Source organism: Helianthus annuus, chromosome 4 (assembly GCF_002127325.2).
Source record: "Helianthus annuus cultivar XRQ/B chromosome 4, HanXRQr2.0-SUNRISE, whole genome shotgun sequence".
NCBI classification, from domain to species: domain Eukaryota; kingdom Viridiplantae; phylum Streptophyta; class Magnoliopsida; order Asterales; family Asteraceae; genus Helianthus; species Helianthus annuus.
Window position 1 is genome coordinate 14,073,609 of NC_035436.2, and position 22,797 is coordinate 14,096,405.

Here is a 22,797-nt window from a genome sequence, read left to right on the forward strand (position 1 = left end):
GTTTCATCCAAAATGTTTTAAAACTAAACAGATCAAAATATAGTGGATAGAAAATTGACGACATTTGTGTCTATTTAGACAACAATCTTCGTCTACAACAATATCTAACCTGTATAAGCAATAAAATAGAAAAGCAAATTTAACCAAACCACTTTATGTTTACATATCATTCTAAATATCTCGAAACATACATACACACATAAAGTTTTCTAAAATAAAACAAATATACAACACATAACGTTTTCTAAAATAAAACAAATACACAAAATAAAATTTGGTTTGGTTTCACACAACGAAGTGTACATAAAAAAAAAGACAGTAAAAACTCTATAAAATAATACATTTGAGACCACCAAAATTTATTAATCAAAAGAGTTATTAATTAATCGATAAATTAATAAGTATTAATTTATATATTAATTAATATTTTATTAATTTATAGTAGAATACTTAGTTTACAAACACCTTTCAAGCTTCCACTTAATTATTGTATACAATGCATGTATATCAAATGAACGGCACAATTTGAAAGAAACCTTTAATCTCCCACCTTATTATGTTTCTTGTGTTCAATGTATCACTTTATGGACATTAAAAATATTTTCTATATAAATACAAGATCAAAATAGGTTAACACAAACAAATCATACACACAACATGGCTTCCCATCTTAAAGGTGTGAAAACAAAAACAATGACAGACGAGATTCGAAAAGCATTATGCTAGCACAACAAGGATTATCCAAGTCTCACTCAAAAGCAATTGCAAGAATGGGTTCATAGTAACTATGGTTTGCAGGTGAGTCAAGCGACAATATCGAATACAGTTAAGCGGTCTTTAGAATATCTCTCACTTGCTCCCGAAAGAGGCGATGTTAAGAAAACAACACCAGAAGTTCTTACCATGCTAAGGAAAATTAGAGACAAGATTCAAGGGGAAATTGATTTCAACATAAAACAAAAGACAATTGAGTCATTTTCAAGGAAACCTTCATAAATCATTCATGTAATATGCTATATATAAGGAATTATTAATTTATATTTTATATGGGGTCTAAAGAAATAATCAAAAATGTATTATCTTATAATTTTAGCGAATTATTAATTTAACACCCTATCCCCGAGTCGGGACCGGCAAAAAATATTATCTTAGAGAGTTTATTAAATAATCGAGTATTAATTTATCGAGTTTCTACTGTACGTTGTTACATAGATGACGTAGATGCCCACGTGAAGACCCACGGTTTCGTTTAACGAAGGAAAAGAAAGAATTTGGAAGAATGTAAAAAAGGACAAGACTCATCCACATCTTATGACCTTATATAAAATGTAAACAACCATTACTAGTGCTCTAGTGGTGGCCACGAGTATTTTAGTTTCACCTAAGGTGGGCCCAGATGAGTTTTCCCTTTCACGTCTCAAGTTCGAGTCTGGGTGAAAGGGGTTTCTCATTGAAAGATTTAAATTATGGATCTATTGCGTGAGGAGCTCTCTAGCACAGACCCGATTAAGACAACGTATGCTAAAAATTTCGACATTCGCGAATAATTCACACCTTAAAAAAATTGTAAACATCGGTTGGTGGGGCTGATTTGGCAGCCACCCCCGGCCAGCGGGTTCCGAAATATGTAATATAATATGTTGTCATTTTCCAACTATTTAATAACCGAAATATGTAATATAATATGTTGTCATTTTCTATCTATTTAATAATATATTTTTTATATAATAAGGTTAAGAAATAAGATTTGTCGGAATCTGGTGGGGGGTAAGTAGGAAGAAAGAGAAGAGAAAAGTGATGGCAGGATCCAAATTCATCACCCTATTTAACCTCAACACAGTTGACTCACACTCACAAACCGAAGGCTCCAGTCTCAGTATCTATTATCAGGTTAGTTTCTTTCTTTTTTTTTTTTTTTTTTTTCTATTTTACAATTTAAATTATTGAAGGAGTGGTGGTTTGGTGGAAACCCGAAATAGAGGTTGATTTTCTTGACCCATCTAATTGACTTATTAGCTTTTTTAAAAAGCTAATAAAGAGATTTTGTGTTTATCAAACCTAAAATGACTTTTCAAAATGATTTTTGTATAGGAGAAAAAGTCATTTTTGAGAAATTAGGATTTTGTGACTTCTTGAACCAACTTATTGACTTATTAGCTTTTAGTAATTTTACATCAATAAGCTAAGCAAAACACTTTTTAAAAAACAATTTATTGACTTCTTGTCTTTTCCCACCCTATAAGCTAATCCAAACATTTTTTTAAAAACTTATTTTCAAAAAATCATAAGTCAATAAGTTTCACAACAAAAAGTCATTTTTAAGTAAAATAAGCTTAGCCAAATATGCCCTCAAAGTCATATAATGTTTGAAATCTTGGGATGCACATATATAAAACCTTGTAAATTGTGGATTAAATTAAAATTACTTATTAGTCGACAATACTAGTTCCTTATGTTGACATCATAGACATATTTTATATGCATCTAGGCCCATTTTATACTTATAATCAAACGTTTGTGACATTAATAACATGGTAATCAAGCTGTAATGTGTGGTTAACAGCCTAATCCTTATCATAAAATGTGCTCCTGAGGGTTATAGTGTGATCCTTCAGAATGGCATCTTCGAAAAGCCTTTGCCAAGAAAAAAATTGATTAAGCTGTAGAACCCATAAAGCATTACTTTTAATTTCATCGTCTTCAACATCATTTATCAATGCGAGTTATCAGGAGTGACGGAGCCACACTTTGACCATTGAATTTTGTGTAGCAAATACAACGTATAAGGTTGCACGGTATGGCATCCCGTCCTCCACCGGCGCCGGCGTCGGTCCCATCCCGCCCCCACGTCCTCCGTCCCGTCCCGTCTTCAACGTCCAATTTCAGACAATGGCGACGGTCTGAAATGGTGGCCCCCCTTTGTTGTTTGTTTGGTTGTGTTAGGAACTTGTACATTAGGCTTCAATACTTGTACATAGGGCATAGAAATTAAAAAAAAATAATAAAAGTGGTGGGGTATGATCATCCTCCCATATCCTCTAGTGACCATCCTTGGGAGGACTATGATGTGGCACCTACGTGGCGGATGGTCCTCCAAGGATGAGATGTCACCATACCCTCTAGCCTAATAGGAAAAATTCGAGCGACACCATTGTTTTTATGAGCGACACCATTGTCTTTTTACAATCAACACCATTGTTTTGTTTTCTTCTAAAAGAATTAGATAATAAACAAATTTATAGTTCAAAAATTAAGCCCAGTTACTTGAATTTAATTATTATACATTAAATCATTAGAGGTTCATGCTTAATTTTTTTTTTCTAATTTTGTAAGCATTATAGGCCTATGTCTAATTGTTTTGTTTCAATTGTTTAACTCAACCGCAACTAGATGATTGCTGATCATCTGAATGATGCTTACACTTGTTTGTTATAATGGAAAAATATGTTTTTTTTTTGCAAGTTGCCATTCTACACTGTAACAATTCAAAACATGAATAGTAATAAATCTATGTTTGGTCATTTAATAGTTTAATTCATAATTATAACGCTATAATATTATTGTCTTTTTTATAATTAGTTTACGTTTCTAACCCTGAACATTAATAAAGTTATCACACAACCTCTAAACCATAATAATTTTTGGATAAACGATTTACATATACCCTTGAACTTTAATAGATTTACCATAGGTAAGTTTAGTAATAATTTTATTTTTTTATAAACGATTTATGTTTCGAACCCCAAACTTTAATAGAGTTTTCATACGGTCCTTAAAGTTTAATAAAGTTAATAAACTTTTTTTCCTTTTTAACAAATATATGTTCTTTTATCCTTTTTATAGGTTTAGTTCTTTTTTGTTTTACTTATTATAATTAAAGTTAACTTTTAACTCTAGATATGGTTATTTAATCATGTTGCTTTTTAACCCTTTAATATAAAATATACAAGATAACAATGATTATCATTTTTTTTATTTACCTTATTATAGTTAAATGGAACTTTTAATTCTAAATTGTTTACTTAACTGTGTTGATTGCTTAATTTTACCGTCATGAAATATATACATCCTCGCCATCAACCCTACGGCCTCGCCGCGAAGCGTGGGCTCCAATCTTCACCATCAACCTCCTACAACCCTGATATTGTTTTGGAAGGTCTTGGAAACATGAAGAAACTTAGATGCCTTATTGTTTATAGAGGTAACTATAAGGATCGTGGTGACCTTGTGAAGATTGATGAAGTTAGTCAATACCTTCCAAATTCATTACGATACTTGGATTGGCCCAATTACCCTCACTGGTGTTTACCCAAAACCTTTCAAGCAAATAATCTTGTTGAGCTTCATATGTCTGACAGCCGAATCACGCAACTTTGGGTGGGGGGAAAGGTAGGATGACTGATTAATAATTTTGATATATTTGTTCATCAATTATTAGTATATTACCTTCTTTTTGGTGTGACATCAGGTTCTTACGAAGCTCAAAACCATTATACTCTACTCCTAAAAGGTAAGGACCCTTGACCTTGGGTTGACTCCAAATCTTGTTAGGTTAGATCTTCAATTTTGTGATGATTTGGTAGAACTCCATGTGCCAGTTGGATGTTTAAAAAGGCTTACGTACCTAAACCTCCGGGAATGTAAGAGGTTAAAATCTATTTTGTTTATCAAGGATTTGGAATCACTTGAAGTTCTTGATGTAAGTGGCTTACATTTAAATGAGCTCAAGGATTTAACCCCGAGCCACTCCAACAATACTCCGCAACAGCTTGATTTTGATGGAAATGATATAGAAAAGCTACTTTCATCAATTGGAAATCTTCATAAGCTTGTTTATCTATCCTTGAGTTGGTGCAGCAAACTCAAAAGTCTTCCAAGAAGCATTTGTAGTTTACAACATTTAAGAGTTCTTAACCTTGTAGATTCTTACATAGAGGAACTTCCTGAGGACATTGGCCAGTTGGAGTGTTTAGAACAGCTAAGTTTTTCGGATTCAGAAGTTAAACATCTACCGGATAGCATTTGTAAGTTGAAACGTCTTAACACTCTCATTCTAGAAAATTGTAAAGTTTGTAAGTTACCCCAGGATTTAGGTCAAATAGATTCATTGAATAGACTAGATTTAGGACTTAGCAATATAACAGATATTCCACCCAGCATTTGCAAGTTAAAACCTCTCAAATCACTTAACCTTTTTGGTTGTTCTAACTTTAAGAAATTACCCGAGAACCTAGGAGATTTGGAAAGTTTGATTAGACTAAATGTAAGACGTACCAAGATAAGAGATGTTCCATCCTGCATATGTAAATTAAAACATCTCAAAGTGCTTGACCTTTCTGAATGTTATGAACTTGAGAAATTACCTGAGAACCTAGGAGATTTAGAATGTTTGAAAGAGTTATATATAAGAGATACTCCTATAAGTCATCTTCCCGATAGCATTTCTTGTTGAAAGGTCTTAAAATTTTTGGACATGAAAAAAGTAATGTTCCTGATGCACTTCAATCTCAAGAACAATACATATTACGCGTGTTCCTAAAAGGAAAAACGCCAATATTGAAGCAACAACATCTGGCGCTCTTATGAATGAGTGTCAACCACTGGATTTGAATGAGCAGATGGTGGATCAGGCTTCCATGACCCATCATGCAGGTGCTAAAAGAAGCAATCACTTATGATATATGTTAAAATTCATAAGCCTGATTTCATAATCCATATTTTTACTCTATTTTTAATCTTCTTTTTTTTGCATGTGGGTAGGCTGCTTGTCAACAGGTTCATGGGCTTTGTTGGCTTTGCTTGTGGCTGTATCTTTTTGGTATTTGGCAAATCGGGTCTAGAGTTTTGCTGGTCTTCTCGCCGCTGATTACGGTTCATCAGGAAGTCACCTACGGCGCCTTTCCTTTGGTGTGTTCCTTTGCCTTGGTTGATTGCCATGTTTTTGAATCGTTGTCGTCTTTCACATAGATATATGTCCGCTAATGGCTGCCGCTACAACGTGTGCAATAATTCAAACAATCAATTTGAGTCTAGCAGTCTTACAATTGCATTATGGTCTTCTACTTTTATGATCATCGGTTCTTACTACAACCGATTATTTGTGTAGACTCTCAAAACTTTGATTTGAGGTTTTCTTTTTTGATTGTTCTGTATATTTGGTTCAGTTTATAATAAAATTACACTTTGTGACAGAAAATGCCGCAGAAGTGTTAGGCTCAACGTCACCACGCAAGGAACTGCTTGTAGGTAGGTTGATAGTACTCTCTTATCATCATATTCTCAAGTAACCGTTGGGTTTGAATAATATTTTTCTTAGTGGATCATGTGCTTGAAATATATATATATATATATATATATATATATAGGATAAAGATCCGTTAGGAACCACCCTTTATTGCGAGAACCGCGAGAACCAGTGTGAACACATGACATTTTTGTAATTATGTTATGTTTATACAAAACAAACACGCGTTCCTTTTTTTTTCAGCGTTCATGTTGTCTCCATTTTTAGGGTTTCAGTAGTTCACCAATTTATGGTCTCCACACTCGGCTGAGAGGCATTCACGGCGATTTCACGGTGGCAGAGACTCGTGCACGGTGGTTTTCACCCCATATGGATAGCCGGTGTTCACGTATTTCACGGTGGTTACAGTTGGCACGGTGCTTATGACGGCGGCCGACGGCGATCACGTAACTCACCAGATTTCACGGCGGCGGCAGCCGGAAGTGGTGTTTACGACATCCTCTACATCTGATGTTCCTTCTTATACATTCTATGATAATCCTCTGTTTACGGTATCATCTACATCACCATTTACATCTGATGTTCCTCCTCATACATTCTCTGATAATCCTCCTCATACATCTGATGCGGACATTGTTGGTGACATTGTTGGTCCATCTACTGATAATACAGTTGACAGTCACAATACACCTACAAATACAGAACATCAAGAGTTGTAATTCATTCAATTTGTGACTAAAGGTATTATGTTGACTGATATATATAATTTGTAAACGATATTGTATTAAATGATATGCACATGTGCATTATACTTACTGTAATGATGTTGTATTAAATTATATGCACATGTGCATTATGTTGATTGTAAATGATATTGTATTAAATCATATGCACATGTGCATTATGTTGCAAATTAGATTAAAAGTCTACTTTTTGGTAAATTTTAACAAGTGTAAGCCTCTAATCATGCAAAAGAATGTTTCGGTACTAATCTGCGAAAACTCAGATGGTTTTATCCCTTTATCAGGTATTAAACTGTGATTGATTGATTGATTAAAGTTATGTTTTTTTTTTCAGTTTCTCGAGGGTTTTATCAACGACACGGAAGTTTCATCTCTTTTGGACTGCATTCGTCTGACAGCAGGACCTTTGCATGCTCTTGCTGCTGCAAAACGTCCTGCATGGGCTGCTCCGGTTTCTGCAGTTTCTGGTGCGGCTTCATCTGTCCCGACACTATCAAGAGCAAATGTTAATGGGCAGATGCCGAATGGTACAAACCCAAATGTTGGTCATGTCTCTGGTCCCGGTACGGGTCCTGGTGGAAACCCTAGTGCATCTGCCATGTTAACTGCTGCTACTGTGGCTAGCCGAGGTGGCCTGGGAATCGTTCCTTGTTCTCTGTTACCGATTGATATGTCGTATGTTCTTCGTGGCCCGTATTGGATTCGTATAATATACCGGAAATATTTTGCGGTTAACATGAGGTGCTTTGTGGGTGATCAAGTTTGGTTGCAACCTGCAACGCCACCGAAAGGCGGTCCTACAGTTGGAGGTTCGTTACCCTGTCCACAGTTTCGGCCCTTCATCATGGAACATGTTGCTCAGGAGTTGAACGGTTTAGACCCGAATTTCGCTGGTGGTCAACCATCAGCCGGACCAACTAATTCCAACAATTCAGTTGCGTCTCCTGGTCCGCAACTCTCAGCCACAAATGGCACCCGAGCGGGCCCTACGGTAAAGTCTCGCCCAGGAAACCAACCCGTGGGATTTAACCGTTCTACAAATGCCATGTCAGCATCACCAAATTCACTCTTAGTGCACAGAGCTACTGTGATAGTTCCTGCTCATGTTAGAGGAGAGCTGAATACCGCCATTATCGGGCTTGGGGACGATGGTGGTTACGGTGGTGGTTGGTCCATCTACTGATAATACAGTTGACGGTCACAATACACCTACAAATACAGAACATCAAGAGTTGCAATTCATTCGATTTGTGACTAAAGGTATTATGTTAATAACACCCATACTCGTCACTGATCATGCACATGTGCATTATGTTGATAACACCCATACTCGTCATCCGTAAACTGTTAACCATCATTAACATGAACATGCACATGTGCCAACAATCCATAATCATCACATATAAACTGTTAACCATCAGTACATAATTATGCACATGTGCATCACATTACCAACACCCCATACTCATCACCAAAAAAAATGTTAAACATTTATACACCGTGTGTATACACACCATCTACCATATACCATATTAATCACAATCTTATATGCTTTTTTCTTTATACAGGAACAATTACGACTTCTACACCTAATGGCACACCATATTGGATACCCGATGTTGATGCTGAATACATCCCTATTATAAACAGTACGTTTAACAGTTGGGAGTACGTTGATTCCAATGATACTGATGAAGATGTTGATGATGATGCTAAAGACCCTGCATATATATATGAATCTGAGTAACCTCGTAGACATTCATCCAGGCGTCATGAAACATTCAACGATTCTTGATTATCCTATATATAATGACAAATAGTTTCTAAGCATTATTCTTTTTGTTTACAATCATTTTGCACTGTCTGTATACGTATTCATAGGTTATGATTGTGATCATGATACTTTGATATCAATTACTTATTATACATAAGCGTATGTAATTTCATTATTGACCACCTAACAAATATTACCAACATGGTTACTGTTTTGAAAAATGCACATGTGCATACGTGTTTACTGTTTCTCCCCACATGGTAATTGTTTCAAACAATGCACATGTGCATACATGTTTAATGTTTCACTACATATTGTTATTGTTTCGACCAATGCACATGTGCATACATGAATATCTTAACTACATGTAATCGGTTTTCCTTTACATATACATCATCATATGCAATGTGGTACCCCATACGTAATAGGGTACCACATACGTAATATGATATGCTATATCAAACTTTGCACATGTGCAATACCAACATTTTCTATACCAAACAACATAATACATCGAATATTAACAAACATACCATTATACTTGAACAATCAGATAGAGTTTTAACCCATCAACCACCATATAAGACATCGTATACGTCAAACTTCTTATATCAACCGTTATCGTAAAAAACTACCCACATATTACAATCAAAAGACATCAAGAAAACAAAAAAAAATGTCTTTATAAATTGCATATCCACAAACTGCCTATATAACATTCGCATTAGTTCACAACCTCACACCTTCTGATCTTCTTTCCATTTCATAACTATCTTCCAACACTCCTCCTGTTCCAGCACCTCTTCATCCATCATTTTCCCTGGTATTTTTCATCCGTTAACCTATTAATCAAATACGTCTTTGTTGTCAATCCATGAGCAGTTTCAAATAATTTTTTCCTGCATACATTACATATATTACATGAATTATTTCATGTATCCACATGTGAAATAAACATATTACATACAATATGTACAATGCTTATGTTTTAAGGTAATAATGCATGCGTGCATATGTCGTAATACATTCATATTAACTTAATCTGACAAAATATGCATATGTGCATAACTATGCACATGTGCATTAACATGACTGACCTTATCAACAGGTTTATTTCAATAACAAAACTTAACCCTTACCAATCAAATTTCGTAATACCACCAATCATATTTAACATTAATTAGCAACAAAACCATTATGACAAATTATGCACATGTGCATAAGTTTTTTTTTTTAAATGAAAATGTTATTCACATAAGCCAACCTCCAAAACAGAGGTGGCCGAACAAACCACTACATCAAAACGAAAAATAACTCAACACAAGAACCTAAAGACCGGAAACTAGCAGCTACCTTATATCGAAACTACACCATTTTTCCCAACTTACGGACCTATTTTTGGACCGATTCTTATACCATAAAAAACCGATGGGCTTAATATTACGGATAATCTCTCCGGGTTTAACTTGAGTTTCCAAGAACCTTTTATTGTTCCTGGCTAACCTTATACACCAACTTGTCACGAACATAATTCCATGTAAAGCTTCTTTCACTTCTCTATCCAGATTGCAAAACTCAGAGGCAATTACGATATCTTTAGCCAAAAACAGAATAAAAGGACTCACCCTGCACCACTGACTGATGTGATACCAGACAGTCGATGCTACCCTGCACGAACAAAGAATATGTTCAGCTGTTTCATCGCCATCTTCACACAGACAGCATTTCACGTATCCGCCCCAACAGTTCCGATCCCGAAGTGCAGTCAGCGTGGGAATACGATCTAAAACCGCCCTCCAAACAAACATATTGCATTTTTTGGGACCCATTTCGACCATTTCACAACGTGCCTGCTGCTAAAATCGGAGCTGCTATACAGGAAGTTTTTGAAAGTCTTGATCGAAAAATCAGAGTCATTACCTCCCAACCATTCCCAACCATCTTTGCCATTGGAAAAAGTGACATTATCGAGGAGCTCGATCAACTCGTGCCCATTCCAGTAATTCTTCGGTCGAGCTTGGGCTTCTCGACCAATTCCAAACCCACATAAAGTTTCTATTATCCTGATTGTACCGGTCCGGCACCAGGCATCGTTTATCTTGTTCCATTCTAAATATATATGGGAAACGGGTTTGTCCATAATTGACCTTATTAACCTATTATATAAAATTATGCACATGTGCATAATTATACGCATTTTCATCAATATGACTGACCTTGTTAAACTAATATGGCAAAATATGCATATGTGCATAACTATGCACATGTGCATTAACATGACTGACCTTATCTACAGGTTTACTTCAATAAAAAAACCCTAACCCGTGACAAATTGAATTTCGTATTACCACCAATCATATTTAACGTTAATCATTAACAAAACTACATACAAAAAACACATAAATACCACATTACAGATCGTGCTATCACAACAGTCGCCCCTAATCCCTCAAAAATTATATACATCACACCATTTTCACTAATGCATATATGAAACTAAAATTTAAGCCTCATATTCACATATAAAAGATCTGAATCGACCATTAAGCGTTATTTTAACATATAAATGTGCAAAACAGAGTGTATAAACTTACAAATTCACTGAATGGTGTAATGACGCTGGATGTTCTGACAACAAGCGAGTTCATTGGACGTTTGTTCTTCAAATTCTCCCTAATTATGCCACAATCTTCAATGATTTTATTCTTATTGCCCTAATTTCGCATATATGATCGATGATTCTTTTATTTGTGCCCTAATTTTGAACATACTACGAATAAAGGATGAATGGTAAGATCGAGATGACAGATGATGAATTTTGGAGAATCTGGAGTGACGAAAGTGAACTGAGATGAAGAATTTTGAAGTCCAGGATTGTCAGACGTGGGTGTTTATGAGGAGGATGTCAGGTGTTTAGGAGGAGACGCTTAATCTCAATTTTATTATGTATTTACAGTATTGCCCCCTGTTCACATTGGTTCTCGCAGTTCTCGCAATAAAGGTGGTTCTCGCATGAACCCTAACCTATATATATATATATATATATAATTTGCATGTTTGAGTCTATGAGATTAGGTGATACTTGATCCAAATTACTCGAAAGTATATATTCATTTACCTTAACCATATACTTACTCGTAACATATTCCCGAAAACTTTTAACTTTTATTTTTTTTTTCTCTTTAATTTCTACTAGCTTCATTACTTGAAAACAAAACTTTAATTGTGGAATATATTCTGATGACATTATTAATATTTAAATACAACAAAAAAACTAAATTATTTTTTGAGATTAATAGTTTTGTTGTGATTAAATGTATTATTTATTATAACTAGTTGTTTTTTCGCTCTCGCGTTGCGGCGGGGACCTAATGTCTGCAAAACGCGTGTCGGCAATGACAAGTAGATACCGAATATCAAAACATAAATAAAAATGATGTGGTAACGATAGTCACTATGTCCTAAAAAAACAGTTTTAAATAATCTAATATATAATAATAGGATCCACACGTCCTACATGTTGGAAATTCGGTTGTTTTCAGTTTAGTTATTACGGTGCTAACACGTTAAAATATGGATGAGCTCGGTATCGGTAACGGCACCGAAAGTATAGATCTGAAAAATCATCGAAATTAGGTACCAGCATCAGATATGCTCGGTACGATACGGTATAGTATTTGAAGGTAAAAATCAGTAAATACAGGTATGGTGCTACACCGGTGTCGAACCGAAAGTAACGATTCTGAAAACGCCAAAAGGTGGGTACCAAATTGGTACTGAAAATGATTGGTATAGTAAATTTGGTACCGATACGATACCAGTTTGATTACAGGATTTGCTACGGTTTGCTCATTAATAATCTAAATATCCAAGTTAATTTTATATGCTACAATTCATTCATTATAGAAAAAGACAAAAAAGAAAACAAAATAAGTTATTGTGTATATAAAACCTCATTCAAACGAAATACAGTTTACGTACAATGTTTATGAAACGTAATCTAAACGGTGCAATTATTTGTGTTGTTACGTTGCTAGAGGATTTGATGAGCTCGGTACCAACCGGTACCGAAAATACCGTTACCGAAAATCCCCAAAAGTGGATACCGGTACCGAATATACCTGGTACGGTACGGTTTGGTACCGGTTGGTACTGGTTCGGTACCGGTATTTGAGGGTAAAAACCGGTGAATACGGGTGGCTTACCTATACCGAAAATGTCAAAAGTCGCTACCGATTCGGTACCGAAAATATACCCGGTTTGGTAAATTTGATACCAGTACCGGTACCCGATACCATTTGCTCATCCCCTTGATGATGTTACTATTCATTGGGTTGTGTATAAAAAGTAATCTAAACGGTGCGATTACTTGCGTTGCTACAGGATTTGATGAGCTCGGTACCAACCGGTACCGAAAATAACCAAAATTCGGTACCGGTACCGAATATCTAGTACGGTGCGGTCCGGTACCGATCGGTACTGGTATGGTACCGGTATTTGAGGGTAAAAACCGGTGAATACCAGTGCCGAACCGATACCGAAAATGTCAAAAGCCAGCACCGATTCGGTACCGAAAATATACCCGATTTGATAAATTTGATACCGGTACTCGATACCATTTACTTATCCTTTGATGATGTTACTATTAATTGTCTTCTAATTTTAATATATAGGTAAATTTAATATATTGTATAGATTTTGAATTAATTGTGTTCTAATTTTAATATATAGGTAAATTTAATATATTGTATAGATTTTGAAAAATATAAAATTATAAAAAGTAAAACATATGCATACATGAAAGTTTAATTTAAAACGTTAACGAGAAATGTGTTGGCATGGGACTAGGATTAGACATATCTTGCCACCCATAATTGCTTTACTTTATTTTTAGTTAAGAGGTGTTGTTAGGGTTTTCTAATTGGGCTTCAAGTAATTATTCAAGTTTTTTGTTGTAAGAATCCTACTCGTAAGTCGTAACCCAATATGATATACTTGATTATTAGTAAAAAAAAAACATAAATTGTCATATAAAAATGCTCCCAATATGATATCCAGTTCAAACTCATGCATTAAACTCATAAATTAACTAAAAATGTCATTAAAAATAAGAACAAAACGAATCCATATAAACAAAAAAGAAAACGTCAAACGGTATCAATGGAACCAAACTTTTTTAGTCGAACAAGAAACCAACGAAACAAAACTTATGGGAGGAAAACTAGATTTTTTTGTTGATTGTGTATGTATAAGTATAATTGGCAATTTTTTTATGTAAATTTGAGTTAATTAGGTTAACTCGGTTTACATTTTTTTAACCCAATACTACTTTCGTAGACCATCTTGTTTGGATTCAGGTAATCGGGTAACAGTGTAACACCATCAGGTTAGTTTTATTTGAGTCGGTTTTTGAGTTTCGGTTAAAATTTCCACCCCTACTTTTAATGTCATGTAGTAGGGGTGTGCATGGATCGGTTTAGTTCATTTTTTACCATTAACTATAACCATAACCGCGAGCTTTGATTGTGTAATTCCTTAACCATAAAATGTCTGTGTGCGTGAACGTGCTGGTATAGTGGTATGGATGAAAGATTGAAAGCTATGGACTTCAACCTATTAAAACTACTATAAAGAAGCAACAAAAACATGCAATACAACTTGTACACTATGCTTTATGAGTTTTTCAAAAAAAAAACTTGTTTTTTTACTTTTAATCCAAAGATTTTTATCTTTTGCACATTTAACCCAACACAATTTGTTTTTATAACTTTAACACAAAACTTTCATTATTTGTAATTTATAATTTCACAACTTTTGTCACTTTTCGTTTTCATATTTCGCAAATTTTCGTTTTACGTATAGTTCTAAATTTTTCGAGTTAATACGACGCAACGTACGACTGTGGTTCAACTTTTTTATGTTTTCTTTCAAATTTTGCGAGTTAACACGTCGCAACGTGCATGTGTGGTTGAACGTTTTTACCTCTATTTTTTTCATGTTGACAGGTTCGTCGCAGCACGCAGATCCTGGGTCGAGTCAGTGTTGGTGGTCGATGACGGTTGTGTAGCATTAGTACTATTTGACACCGTTTTACACCCTGCCGCAACGCGGGGTGTGCTTTGGGGGGTTTTCAAAGAAAAAATAGTTATGCATATGGTTGTTGTAACCTTGGCTTTGGGGGTTTTCCAAAAAAAATTGATTTTTTTTACATTCCACCCAAAGGTAGTTCATAAATTATTTTTAACCCAAAACTATTTGTTTTTTTTTTTACTTTTAACCCAAAACTTTTTATCTTTTGCAATCTATCCTCATAACTTTTTTTACTTTCAACTTTAGTCCTTTATAGTAGTTTTCATTTTCCGCAAAATTTTCGCTTTATGCTTGGTTCTGAATTTTGTGACTTAACACATCACAACGTGCGTCTTTGATTTAACGTTTTTACGTTTCGTTCTAAATTTTGTGAGTTAACACGACGCAACGTGCGTGTGTGGGTGAATGTTTTTACATCGTGTATTTTTTCCCCGTTTGACAGGTTTAACATAATGTACGGGTCCTAGATCGACTTAGTTATAACTAAAGAATCCCCGCCGCATTGCGGCGGGTCAGAATCCTAGTTATTAAATTAATTTACATAATTTTTCCCATCCGTAATTTTTATAGGAAATTAATTAGGTCAAATAATAATCAACTTAATTATTCTTCTATGTTTTACAATTCGGTGAAACTTAAACTTTTGCGAGTTAACCACCGCAAAGTGAGTGTTTGATTCAAAGTTTTTATGTATACTTTTTTGTTCGGTCCCGCCGCAAAGCACGGGATTCTAAAAACTAGTTATTATCATTATGCATGTCATCAAGATTCATATTAACCAACATTCTAAACTCAAGAAATCATATAACACATGATTCCAAAACACGGATCCTCATGCTTTATCATGAATAGACTTCAAACCCTCATGAATCTAATCTGGTATTCACATCAAATTATTAGATGAACTAACCAAAAATAACTAAAAACTATGACCTCGTTCTGTTCAAGCAGGGGCGTACCCACATGTATGTTAAGGTGGGCGGGTGCACCCCTTGAAAAAATAAAATTTAGTGCTAAATTTCTGGTAAAATCCCGACTGCACCCTTTGAAAATTTTCGTTCGCACCCCTTGGAAATTTTCGACCACCCCCTTAGGAAAAAAAATCTTATGAATTTGTAAAAAAATACGTAAACACTGATTTTTTTTAAATACAACCTAATTAACTTTCCACTTAATTAATTAACTTTCACTTAAAAGAATTAACTTTCTCTTAACCTTTAACCCAATAAACACACTTAGTGGTGCACAAATCGGGTTTTTTTTAAAACCGGTTTCGGATATGGAACCGGGTTCGGATAGGATCGTGTTTTACAAAATCGGGTTTTTTTTTAAAACCTGGTCGGGTCCGGGTCCGAGTTTTCTACCAAAAATGTATACCCTATATACCCGGGTTTGGGTAGGGTTCGGTCGGGTTTTATAAAACCCGGGTATTATAATACCCTATTTCCGGGTTCGGGTATTCATCGGATAGGGTTCGGGTATGCATCGGGTTGGGAAAAAACCCGCACCGGGTATTAAAAAAACCCTACCGGGTATTAATGCTTCTTGCACATTCAAAGAAGGGACCCGCATCAGCATTGTTGGACGGACAGAGAGCGGAAAAACAACATTAATAACTGCATTTTTCCGTCTGGTAGAACCTGATAGTGGAACAATTCATATAGACGGTTTGGACATTTGCTCTATAGGACTAAAGGACCTTAGAATGAAACTAAGTATCATCCCTCATTGGAGAACCGGTTTCGCTTCAAACTACTAGTAATTAAGACTAAAAGTAAGGAAGTCCTTTTCTTGACTTGGCCTGCGTTCATTATACCTACCCCCTTTTTAAAAAACTTGATTTCAATCTCAACAAAGAAATGAAAGCATAACTCTTTGCTTGTTGTCCTCTTACTTACTCAATTGTGGAGGTCTCTCGGGTGTCTGATCCGATCAGTCTCGTGATGAAGAGAATTCCGATCTTCCACTAAGAAAGGTCTCGTCACGACAACTCAATTTGTCCGGTAAACTACTAGGGGCTCCCCATGGTTTATTAAAAGGGAGGGGAGATTTGCTCCTCATCCGGGGGTTCATTTCATTCATTATGCACTTGGTTGAGCAACGGATCCTGACGTGATACATCTTCGTAATGAAAATGGAGTGTAAACATTCTCTGATTGCCTTTCTTTGATTCCCCCCATACAGAAAGAGAGGCCTTCCTGTACGAGTAGTGAAGAACTAAACGATTTTGTTTTGTTGGTTGTTGACCAACGGAAAGAAAGGGAAAAAGAAATGCCAGTCACTTAGTAAAAAGGCTCTCTAAGAGTTTGGGGTCCTTTCTAAAAGCGAGAAGAAACTCCTCGTATTCAGAGACAGAGTCTAGCTCCAAACTTTTGACGATGTTGGAGGATACCTCCATATAGTGGTCATGGGTCCGTGAGAATTGGCATTATCGTGGCAACGTAGACCTAAGTGAAGTGGTCATATTGGATCCTTGGGAACCATCACAAGTACGGCCGACATCTATTTATTTAAACGAGAATGCCGTGTCGTCCAGCGGAGCCTAGAAGAAGATGACTCGCGCAGACAGCTGACTCCTTTTCAATAGAAAAGAATAGCCAAACCAACCCAGCTGCCTGGTCAATCTCAGAAAGAAGATAGGCCGGCAAACCGGAGACGTACGACCACGGTCCCGACCTTACCAGCACCGGGGGTGTACTAATCAATGAACCCCCGAAACCTACTTTCTTTTCTGACAAAATCAACCAAGCCTAACCGGTCACGACATGTTGTTGATATTGATTGAGTTGGAGGGACTTTCGATTACTGAATCCATCCATAAACCTAGACCCCGATAACCTTCGTAACCAAAGTGTCACGACAACATCCAAAGGTCACCCTTGGATTCTTAGGGGGGCAAGGAAGAGGCTGTTATGTTAGTTGTAGCGCGCCTTCCCTCTTTATAACACTTCGGAAAGATTTTGCATTGCATTTCTTATGATGACCTGGTCGAGAGAGTACGATACATCGGTGTAAAAGATTGATCCCTTTGGATCTTGGTCCATGATGGCCTTTTTATTAATAGAACTGGAAGAGGAGGAAAAGAAATAGCTTATGATAACCATCTATTTGAGTCGATCATTTCGTAGATCTCATTCAAGTTTTTTTTATGCAGTGGAAAGGCCTTAAAATCTGAAGTTTTACGCTTAAAGGAAGAAATGTTCACAGAAGGTTGAGAAGTAGTACGGGGGGAATGTGAGATCGAAAGTAACCTAGCGCAATATTTCGGCGTAAATGAAATAATGAATAAGGACAGAAAAACCAACTCATGTTTAGGGAGTTCATCAGAACTTTAACTGCTATCATTGCTGCTTTTCTTGCTTTGGCGGGAGCTGCATGGTCCTTGAATTTTTTTTTCATTGCTTCTTTCTGCCTATTTAATTCTATCTATTGGTTGTTTATTTATAGTAATACTCTGTATCTCTTTATTATTTCCGATGAACAGTCACTCACTTTTGACAGTTATACGATTCCAGAAGATGATCTAGAATTGGGTCAATTACGTTTATTAGAAGTGGACAATCGAGTGGTTGTACCAGCCAAAAGTCATCTACGTATTATTGTAACATCTGCTGATGTACTTCATAGTTGGGCTGTACCTTCCTCAGGTGTAAAATGTGATGCTGTACCTGGTCATAATATGTTACAAAAAAAAGGTTGGTTAAAACCAAGGTGGGAAACCCCTGATTTCCTATTTATCTTTCTGTTGGGAATCTTCCTTCCCCTGCCGTCATTGGCATTTTGTTCTGGGAATCCAGAGACTCCCCCCATCGATACCTCCGGGTTCTTTGCGGAACCCCCTGCCCCCTATGCTTGGCAACAAAATGGGCAAGTGGGTCCGGTTATAGCGGAACCGCAGCAGATTCCGGCGGCTATCGACCCGGAACCCTTATGGGCAGACGAGGTCCGCCGAAGAGCTCTCCGGACCCGCTTGGATCTGCGGAATCAACTAAATATCCGGCCGCTTAGTCCGCAGGTTATGACGCAAATTATAGACTATCAAATCTTGGTCGAGAGGGAAATAGAGAAGTACCTATTAGCCCAAGGGTACCACCGGGCTAATTTGGTGCGGAATTGGCTCGAGATACGGCAACAAATCTTTTCTGGGGAGCGGTTCACAGTCCGCAACTATCAGAGGCTCTGGGGAACCATTCAAGATTTTGGAATTGAGAATTCCGCCCCCCTCCAGAGGGTTCGCCGAGGGAATCATTTACTATAAATCAAAAGTAGTGTCGTGGATAAAAAAAGAATCTAGTCTAATGACTCGCAGATGTAGGATAGGGGATAAAGAACCCGAACCGAACTGCGTGACCAAAGCGACTCCTACGGAAAAGTAAATCGAAAGATTTGCAGCCAGTTCAAGCCTGGCAAGTCGCGCCTTTCAGTCGAGCTACTCTCTCTCGTATTTGACGTGGTGTCGTGGTCACGCAAATTTAATCCCAATAACAACTATGTAAATAGTGGCAAGTGGGTATCGAACACAGGGAGTTTGTGGAAAATGTGCTATTTGCGATGCTTCTCTAGGTTAACTAAATTAAACTAAGTGCAAGAAAATAAAATTCACGAGTTGTTTGGAGTTGATTGGTTTTAAAAACTAAGATTAATTAACTAATTTGCGAAATGAAACTTGAGGTTGTAAACAATTGAGAAATAAACGACTATCTTGTGTATTCGGTTTGCTTCAACTTTTGTGTTAATCATTTAACTAGAAAGAACTACATAGACATAGTTCATGCATAAACAATTGTAGTGATGAAAGGGGACGAAGTACTCAGATTCCGAGAACGTGAGGTTATCACCCGATGATCAATCAACCCTTACCCAAACCTAACTATACCCATGATATCCCGATTGCCAACGGCACCAAGAACGTATGGTTGCTAATTAGTTTAAAATAAGAATCAACCTGTTACTAACAATCGATTACACACCATAACAATCAATTTAAATGAAAAGAGATTGATATTCTAGAAATGCAAATAAGAACACAAAAGTCTAAACAAACCTTCACCACAAGATAGTCATTAAAGTACCTAGCCACTCATGGCTTTAACACGCTTCATGACAAATAGAAATAACAATGTTCACAAGTTCCACCAACTAAAACAAGACAAGAATTTAGTAAAAGATTGTTCCAAAATGATTCTAGTGAAAAGATTATGCAAAAGATATGTTTCCTAGCTCCCCAAGTGCCTTCAAATAGTCCCCCACTCGTTTTTCTCAAGTAGTAACCGACCAAGCATGATTAGCAATCATAAAATGTCTTCAAAATGCTCTTTAATGTGTCAGTTACGTTTTTGGTTCGATCGGCGCCGTAAGCTACGGCCACCTGCCGTAGCTTACGGTGGTCAGTGGTTTCCGAGGCTCAGTCAGCGCCGTAAGATACGGCAGGTGGCCGTAGCTTACGGCGAGCAATGATTTTCTACGCCTCCTAGCTCCTGTCTTACGGCACCCATTTCTTGTAGGTTATAGGGGCCGTAAGCTACGGCCTGGTGGCGTAGCTTACGGCTCTGAGTGATCTTTTGCTTCCGATTCCTTCATTTTCCTTTGTTTTCACACATCTTGATCACGCCAGCCTCTAACATCCTTCAAGCCCTCTAAAAGCTGCATCTTGTACACTTTAACACCTGCACCACCATTAACTTGTGATTACCTAATTCACGCAAATAACCGGATAAAATGTAGAATGTGTGTTAAGTTTAAGCCTTTTAAGGGTTGTCCTACGGACCACCCGTCACATCCCCACACTTACCCGTTGCTTGTCCCAAGCAACCACTTCAAAAACTGTTTTTAACCATAAGCGACCAATCATGCAAACCAAACCAAAGTGCCATCCTTTTACTAGCTTTTTATCAAACCACAAGACACACCCCTCACAAACTCTCGGTGACAAGAAAAATTAGCAAATTATGCTAAACCACTCAATGCGTATATGTGTGTGTGCGACAATAAGCTTGTATGAAAATCAAATTGCCTCCTAACCAATGTCTAGCATGCTTTTGAATCAAAGAAACTTACGGGTTGTAATGGGGCTAGGTGCAAGGGTAGGAAAAGGAATATATATGTAGTAGCGAAGGATTTAACCCGGTCTTTTATTACACCATGAAACGAACAACTATCAAACTTAACTACTATATACAAACAACTAAACATCACCTTTTTTTTTTTTTTTTTTTCATTGCTTTTTCTTCTCTCTCTCTTTTTTTTTTTTTTTTTTTTTTTTAACAACTAAATCACAAATTACTAAACAACCAATAATACTATAAGACCGGGTCAAATCGGGTAAATTTTTGGGTAACTAACTAGGGGGTGACAAATGATAGGCTTTAAGCACAAAATGGGCAACTAAATGTCCAAACCCCCGCCCCTCTCGCAACCATGCTCATATATATAATTAATGAGGTCCAACCCCCCAAATCCCACACTCGCACTCATCTAGACGAGGCATCCTAGAAGTCCCCTATCATCTTCAAAAGCATGTTGACTCTAGGATTTAACAAGTATTCACACACAAGTTCTATTAACACACAACACACAACGCCACTCAAACAAGGAAATATCACTAACAATCATGCGTGGCTCAATTCTCACCAAGAAAGGATTAGAGATGGGTGTCGGTGTGTCAAATGGAACAATATCAAGTGTTCAAAATTTTACACTTTCGCTTGGATTTGCAAAAATTTTTGAATTTCTCAAAAATTTCCCCCATCCCCACACTTGGGATACATTGTCCCAATGTATGGTTTTGAGGGAAAGATCGCTTTCAACAAAAACATCCCCAATGGCTTATATTCTCAAACCCAAATATTTTTTTTTTTTTTTTTTTTTTTTTAAACTCCACCGACTCTCACAACCCATCAACATATTAACACAAACACCACCCAACCTCCCAACCGCAACATAAACATAAACACATAGACATATATACAAAAATGTACAAAGGAGCGAAATACGACCTGGCTAGTAATACTTCGGCTGTGGAGGCCCAAAGATGGACGTCATCATATCCGTCCACTCACCAAAACCAAATGCTCCACCGCTACTACTTCTTCCTTGATCACTGCTTGGATTTGCTTGTTGATAACTCATGGCATGCGGGTCCACCCATTGAGAATGATGCAATGGCGGGGTGGGGTATGATACACTACCATCATATGGTGGAAGTGTGGTGTAGTCCACAACGGGTGGATCTCCCACAACCGGTTGCCCCGCATGCCATTGATCATGCATGCGCCTTTGTCGATCATCCAAGTAACGGTTATTCATCTCTTCTTCATGGGCATATCTATGAGCACGGTTCATTTGCTCATTCCTATCATAGCTTCTTTTGATAGCCCTTTCCGCACTAGCACCCAAAAAAGTTTGTTGATCAAATAACACTTGGTTTGGTTCACTCCAATTGCCGAATGTGGGTGGCCGCCTTTGTTGAATGATTTGACCCATATCCCCCGAGTGGGCCCAATACGGGTCGTAAGCTTGTTGTGCATAGTCAAATGCACTTCCCACATATCCAGATTGTACACCGGCTCCTTGAACCCCCGCTTGACCAACACCTCTTACTTGAGCATCTACCGTGAATGTGTCTTCGCGGTAATCATCATCCCCACTCACTTCATCATCCGTTGACTCGGGCTCCTCTTCCTCCCCCGGTCGTAACGGTCTCGCATCTACTTTTAACGCTCTCCACCTTCTACCATCCGTTTTCAACTTATGAAACCTATCCGATTCGGTGTACGTCCAATCCGACCCAAGATTCTTAAGGTCGAATGGTCTAAACCTCTTGTAAGAACCTCTTTCATCTCCTTTGATTGCCCCATACTTCTTGAGTAATGCCGTAATCAACCGGCAATGGGGTATAATCTTCCTTTCCCCGCTATTCTTGCTCAACCAAATGTTGTTTAGTACCA

The 22,797-nt window shown here is 37.0% G+C and overlaps 2 protein-coding genes across 2 annotated transcripts; both read left to right on the plus strand.

The window, feature by feature from the left end:
• Positions 1 to 4,053: 4,053 nt before the first annotated feature.
• On the plus strand, positions 4,054 to 7,059 carry LOC118491434 (disease resistance protein RUN1-like). Its single transcript, XM_035989224.1, has 5 exons — positions 4,054 to 4,389; positions 4,511 to 5,652; positions 5,761 to 5,907; positions 6,193 to 6,246; positions 6,512 to 7,059. The coding sequence occupies exons 1-2, from the start codon at positions 4,054 to 4,056 to the stop codon at positions 5,450 to 5,452; spliced, it is 1,278 nt and encodes a 425-aa protein (XP_035845117.1). The 3' UTR covers positions 5,453 to 5,652; positions 5,761 to 5,907; positions 6,193 to 6,246; positions 6,512 to 7,059.
• LOC118491435 (mediator of RNA polymerase II transcription subunit 14-like) lies at positions 5,583 to 8,915 on the plus strand. Its single transcript, XM_035989225.1, has 7 exons — positions 5,583 to 5,652; positions 5,761 to 5,807; positions 6,165 to 6,246; positions 6,653 to 6,959; positions 7,162 to 7,228; positions 7,322 to 8,247; positions 8,556 to 8,915. Exons 1-6 carry the CDS (start codon positions 5,583 to 5,585, stop codon positions 8,168 to 8,170), a joined length of 1,422 nt encoding a protein of 473 aa, XP_035845118.1. The 3' UTR covers positions 8,171 to 8,247; positions 8,556 to 8,915.
• The last annotated feature ends 13,882 nt before the right edge of the window (positions 8,916 to 22,797 follow it).